The 6239-nt window shown below is 57.7% G+C and overlaps 1 protein-coding gene across 3 annotated transcripts in view; it reads left to right on the forward strand.

Annotated features, from left to right (window-relative positions):
• Positions 1-4121, forward strand: part of DNMT3A (DNA methyltransferase 3 alpha) — a 46607-nt gene extending 42486 nt beyond the window's left edge. For all 3 annotated transcript variants that reach the window (XM_065682037.1, XM_065682039.1, XM_065682038.1), the window contains 2 exons: positions 35-153; positions 240-4121. In XM_065682037.1, the coding sequence (XP_065538109.1) occupies positions 35-153; positions 240-381 (261 nt within the window). In that variant the 3' untranslated portion in view covers positions 382-4121. The remainder of the gene's footprint in view (positions 1-34; positions 154-239) is intronic.
• Positions 4122-6239: the final 2118 nt, after the last annotated feature.

Below are 6239 nucleotides of genomic sequence, written 5' to 3' on the forward strand. Positions count from 1 at the left end.
TACCCCCAGCATGACAAGCCTGTGCCTCTTGCAGTTCAGCAAAGTGCGAACTATCACCACTCGCTCCAACTCCATCAAGCAGGGCAAGGACCAGCATTTCCCCGTCTTCATGAATGAAAAGGAGGACATTCTGTGGTGCACAGAGATGGAGAGGTACCGTGGCTAGATGCAAGTGCGCTGGGGGGGGAGTGCCAGCAGTGCCACATACCCCCCTAACCCCACTCTCCGTGTCCCTGCAGGGTCTTCGGCTTCCCAGTGCATTACACAGACGTGTCCAACATGAGCCGCCTGGCCCGGCAGAGACTGCTCGGCAGATCCTGGAGCGTGCCGGTGATCCGCCACCTCTTTGCTCCCCTGAAGGAATACTTCGCCTGCGTTTAAGAGAGACGGACAGGAACTGGTGACACGGAGCGAGTCAGAAACAAAACCATCCACGCCAAGAGAAGTGAAAACACAGAATGAGAGAAGAGTCAGCACCCAGAAGAGAGACGGGATTTCACAGCCCAATGGGAACCCGGCACACATCTCCCCGAGCGAAAGGGTTCGGTGTCCTCTCCTGAATTTCCAATGTTCAGCTTTTAGCCTATTTAAAAGAAAAAAAAAAACAAAAACCAACACACCACCAACGAAAACAACAAAAAAAAAAAGGCGAACGAAAAAAAAAGAAAAAAAAAAAGGAAAACAAAAAACCAAAACCATTTTTTTTGGGGGGTAACCTTTTCATTTTCCGCTCTTTTCTGGCTGGGTTTTTCTGTTGGTTTGGTTTCTGCTTCTCGGAGCAGCGGGCGAGACGAGACGCCGTCGCCAGCTCTGCTCTCGGAGGAGGGGAAACAGCAGCGGGAAACCCCAGCCGGGAGAGAGGCGGAGGCGAAGGAGAACCCGCTCCGTCGGCGCCGAGCTCGCGGCCCCAGCCGCCGGCCCGGTGAGCTTGTGGGGAGCGCAAAGCGGCAGGGAGGCGCTCGGCCGGCTCCGCAACACCCAGCGACTGAGCCTCACTCTTTTCCACCAGCACCGTTCACTGGTGATATGGAGCCAACCCAACTGGCAGGGAAGCCGAGAACACACACACCACAACACACACCTTTTCTACAGTATTTTGGGTGCCTACCACATGGGAAACCTTGAAGAAAGCAAATTCTAGAAGCCGCTGTTACCTCTTGTTTACAGTTTATATATATATGATAGATATGAGATATAGATATATATATATATAAAAGGTACTGTTACTACTGTACAACCTGACTTCATAATGGTGCTTTTAAACAGCGGGGTGAGTCAAGACATCAGCTTCCATGTTGCCTTATGTGCCGGGCCTTTCCAAGCGAGCGGCACAGGAGGGGGCCAGGGCTGCGGCCGGGCGGGAAGCGTCTCCATCCCGAGTCATGCAATAACCTTTTTCTGTCCTAAAAGGAAGCGCCTCCCTCGGCGGCGGTGGCGGTGGTGCTGGTGGTGGTGGTGGTAGTGGCCGCCCTGCCTGCCTTGCCCGCCACGCGCACAAACATACTGGTGCTCTTCTGCATACGAGGCGTCCCCGGCCAGGCTGGTGCTGGGTGTCCCCCCTCCAACCCGGTGGCAGCAGCAGGGTGCTTCTGCCTGCTCCTGCCTGCAGGTGCTGCCTGCCGGGGCGGCGCGGGGCACAGGTGCTGTGAATCGGGCTCTTGCCGAAAGCCGTGGCTGTGCAGGAGGACGCGGGCAGGGCAGGAGGCAGGCAGGGAGGAAGCGCAGGACGGAGCGGTGCTGGAGCATGGCTGGGGCGCTCCCAGTGCAGGATGAGGACAGCTGCAGGTCCGTGGACCCTGGTGCTACATCCGCGGGTCCGGGCTGGTCAGCAGGAGGGTGATTCCCTGATGAGCCAGGATGGGACCCTAGTGTTGCGCACTGGGTGACTTGAGGCATCGCTCCTCTGGTGGAGTGTGGTTCTGGAGTGTCTGTGTCCCGTCAGTGCCCCGTGTCCCCTTCCCGGGGCGATGGGTGCCCGCGAGGTGCATGGCGGGCACAGCAGCGTTGGTGTCAAGGGCAGGCAGCTCTGGCTGCAGGGGCCAGGTGCTGCAGTGGTGTTGGCAGTGCAGAGAGCAGCCGTGGTGCATACAGGCAGGTGCTGGCGTTGCTGTGGATGGCTACTTGTTTGGCAGCTGTGGGTGCTGCAGGAGGACAGTGGGTCTGGTGTGGTGCAAGGGAATTGCCTCACATCCTCCGTGCCCACTGGGGTGGCTGGGTCCTGTGCCTGGCAGGGGCAGGGACTGGTGCTACGGTGCGGGGGGGGACTCAAGTTGGGTCTCCAGCCCATTGCCGTCTCTTCTCTAACTGTGAAAGGTGCTGAAGGTCTGCAGGCAGGCGGGGTCCGCTGGCTGCTCGGTGCAGGGTGCTGGCTAATGGCAGCGAGCCGCGCTGGCGGCCCCAGGGTGCTGAGAGGTGCTGGGACCGATGGTGGCGGTGAGGGTGAGTGGGGTGGCCTCAGAGCCCCCCATCACCCCACAGCGCCTGGTGCTACTGGGGGTTTGGAGGAGGCCCCTCTGTCGGTGGGGATGGCGCAGGGAGCTGGGCAGCACAGGGCAGCTGCAGTGGGGGCACCGCGGGGCCCAGCTTTGCCAGGGAGGGTAAAGGAGGTGAAGTGGGATGTGGCCCCCAGCCCTGGGTGCTGAGCTGGGGCTATGGGCTCCAGCTTGGTCCTGGGGCTGGTCTGGCGCAGAACTGCTGCAGCAGTGCAGGGTGGGAGCCTTGCATGGCCCTGCAGCACTGTCTGCAGGTCCTGCATGGCCCAAAGCATTTGTTGCAAGTGCTGCATGGCCCTGCAGTGCTGTCTGCGGGTTCTGCATGGCCCTGCAGCATCACATGCAAATCCAAAATGGCCTTGCAGAATCGCATGCAAGTCGTGCATGGCTCTGCAGCACCGCTCGCAGGCCCTGCACTGCCCTGCAGCACTATCTGCAGGTCTTGCATGGCCCACAGTGCCGGCTGGAGGTGCTACATGGTTCTGCAGCGCTGCATGCAGGTCCTGCACAGTCTTTCAGCATCACATGTGGGTCCTGTACAGCCGTTCAGTATCACATGCAAGTCTTGCACAACCCTGCAGCACTGGCTGCAGGTACTGCATGGCTCTGCAGTACTGAGTGCAAGTGCTGCATGGCCTTGCAGTGCCAAGTATGAATCCTGCATGGTCCTGCAGCATTGTGCTTGCAGGTCCTGCATGGCACTGCAGCACTGGCTGCAAGTCGTGTGTGGTCCTGCAGTGCTGGGTGGTGGTCCTGCAAGTCCTGCAGTGCTGGGTGGTGGTGCTACACAGCCCTGCAGGGCTGGGTGCTAGTGCTGCACAATGCTGCAGCACCATTTGCAAGTCCTGCATGGCCTTGCAGCACTGTCTGCAGGTTCTGCATGGCCCTGCAGTGCCAGGTGCGAATCCTGCACAGCTGTGCAGCACCATTGACAGTGCGGCGCCAGTGGGGAGCATGGCACAGCCCTGCAGCAGGGTTTGGGGGTCCCTGCGGGTCCCGCTGTGCCGCACCACCCTGGTGCAGCCCTGCAGTGCTTCAATGGGACCCTCAGCCCCGCTGCACCTTTCATAGGCCAGGTCCCAGTGGGTGCTGTGGCACGGCATGCCGGCAAGGTGCGGCATTGATGCGTCCCATGCGGCTCCGGCACCCACTGCAGGCACCCGTGGTTGGGATGCCCAGGCCAGTGCCAGAGCCGGTGCCAACGGGAAGCAGGTTCCCGTAGTGGCCCAACTGGAGCGGTGCCGGGGCGATGCCGGGCTCGGCTCGGTGGTGCCAGGGGCACGTTGGCGGCGGCGGCAGTGGGGACGCCGGGGAAAGAGTTCAGTTTTTAACGTACCCGACTCACATCTTTTTTTAAAAACAAACAGACAAATTTTGTTGCACAGCCCTTAGATGAAAAACGGTAAAAAACAGAGAAAATAAAGAGAAAAATAAGCCTAAATTCCTTAAGATCCGCCGAGGGAGTAGGGGACAAACACGGTGCTAAAACATTTTATTAAAAATATATATTGTTAAATTAAGTCTGCTGTCTGGACAATGACTGTTTTGTTTTCTTGTAGTGGAGTTTCAAAGAGCACTATTATTTTACTCTTATATATTATTATTAAAAAAAAAAAAGGAAAAAAAAAACGACAAAAACAAAAAGGCATTTTAACTTTGTACTTGAAAACTAAACGAGAGATTTCATGTGTTTTAGCCTAGACATTGAAGTAGCTGACGCTTAACTATTTGTGGGGAATCATGTACTCATACCGAGGGATAAACGCGTAGAGTTCGGTACCCTCCTCTTCCTCCTCCTCTCCTATGATTTGGCTCAGCCTGTGCCCCACCACCACATTCCCAGCCGCCCCGGCTGCTCCCCCCCCCCCAAATCCCTACCCCAAACCTCCCCCTTTTCCTCCCCATTTTATTTTGTGCTTTCCTCTCTCTCGGTTCGTCCCTTCTGTTTTTTGTTGGTTTGTTTTTTTAGGGTCGCTTCTCTATTTATTGCCGCTGAATACTGTGCATCTCACCGTACGGTTCTGGCCCGCGGGGCTGCCCGGCGCTCTGTCGTGTCTGTGTAAGTATTGCTCGTGACATAGCTGTTCTGAACTAATACAAGGTCAATGCGTGCAGCAGATGTAGGAAGTCTGTCCGTTCCGCTTCCATCCCATCCTCCTGATTTACTTTTTTTTTCTTTGGTGCCCAGAAGACTATAATACAGACGAGCTCCTTTCTAATGTACTTGTGCTGGAGAACACTTGAATAAATGTACTGTTTTTGTGCAAAAAAAAAAAGAGAAAAAAAGAGGAAAAAAAAAAGAGAGAAAAAAAATCCTTCCTGTTGTCATGTGCTGTGTCCTCCCGGATTTCCTGGTGGGTGTCTGGGGAGCAGGGGGTTCGGGGGGGGACCCGATGGGCGGTGGGGTCCCGGCAGTGGTAGGGTCCCAGCAGCCAGTGGGCTCCCAGTGAGGTTCTGGCAGTTGGTGGGGTCCTAATGGGTGGTGGGATTCAGTCAACACTGGGAGTGAGCGGTTGGGTCCCAGTGGATGATGGGGGTCCCAATGAGTAGTGACATCCCAGCACATACAGTGGGGTCCAGATGACAGTGGGGTCGTGCTGAGTGGTAGGGTCCCAATGGGTGTGGGATCCAGGCTAACAGTAGTGTTCCCAGTGGTAACTGGGGTCGTGGTAAACAGTGAAGTCCTGGCAGATGTTGGGGTCCCAGCAGATGGGGGGGTCCTGGTGACAGTGTGGTGCTAGCAAGTGGTGGGGCCATGGCAGGCAGTGGGATCCTGGTGATGGCAGGGTCCCAGCACGCAGTGGGGTCCCAGTGTGTAGTGGGATCCAAGGATGGTGGGGTCTCCGTGGGCAGGGAGTTCCTAGTGCTGATGGTGGGGTCCAAGTGGGTGGTGGAATCAAAGCAACAGTGGGGTCCCACTGGGAACTGAGGTCCTGGTGGACTGTGGGGTCCCAGCAGACAATGGGGTCCCAGTGATTGGTGGGGTCCCAATATGTGTTGGGGTGCCAGTGGATGATGGGGTCCCATTGGGGTTCCAGCCATTGGTGGGTCGCAAGAATGGTGGGGTCCCAATGGATGGTGGGATTTTGGCTGGCAGTGGGGTCCTACTGCAGGTGGTGGGGTCCCAGTTGGCTGTGGGACTCAGGCAACCCCAATGGGAACTGGGGTCATGGTGGACAATGGGGTCCTGATGGGTTGTGGGGTCCTGGTGGACAATGGGGTCCTGGCAAGTGGTGAGGTCCTGGTGATGGTGGGGACCTTGCAGGCAGCAGGGTCCCAGTGCAGGTAGTAGATCCCAGCGGGTGGTGGGGTCCTGGTGCACAGTGAGGTCACTGGGGAAGACACTGGGGGCTTTGCTGATGCAGCACTGGGCTGTGGAGGTGCAGAGCCCAATGGAAGGTGCGACGCCATGTCTCTGGCCCATGAGGACACTGCCCTGTGCTGCTCCTGCCTCAGTTTCCCCTCCAGCTGGGCAGCACTGGGTGGGTGGGAAGACTCCTGGGAACACCACAGTGCCTGTGCTGGATCCCGAGGTGATGGGGACCTGTGCGTGGCCCAGAGACAGAGCCCAGGGAGGGAGAGATGCTGGGACTGGGGAGAGCACCCACACCCCTGCAGCTGGGGGCTGCCAGGCACCAGGCTGGAGCTGGGCAGGGCAGAGATGGGTGAAACGTGACCTGGGACAGGGCTGGAGGAGGAAAACTGCCTGGAATGGGGAACAGCCAGGCTGGGGCTCTCCTGAGGCAT

Source organism: Lathamus discolor, chromosome 5 (genome assembly GCF_037157495.1).
Source record: "Lathamus discolor isolate bLatDis1 chromosome 5, bLatDis1.hap1, whole genome shotgun sequence".
In the NCBI taxonomy this organism is placed as follows: domain Eukaryota; kingdom Metazoa; phylum Chordata; class Aves; order Psittaciformes; family Psittacidae; genus Lathamus; species Lathamus discolor.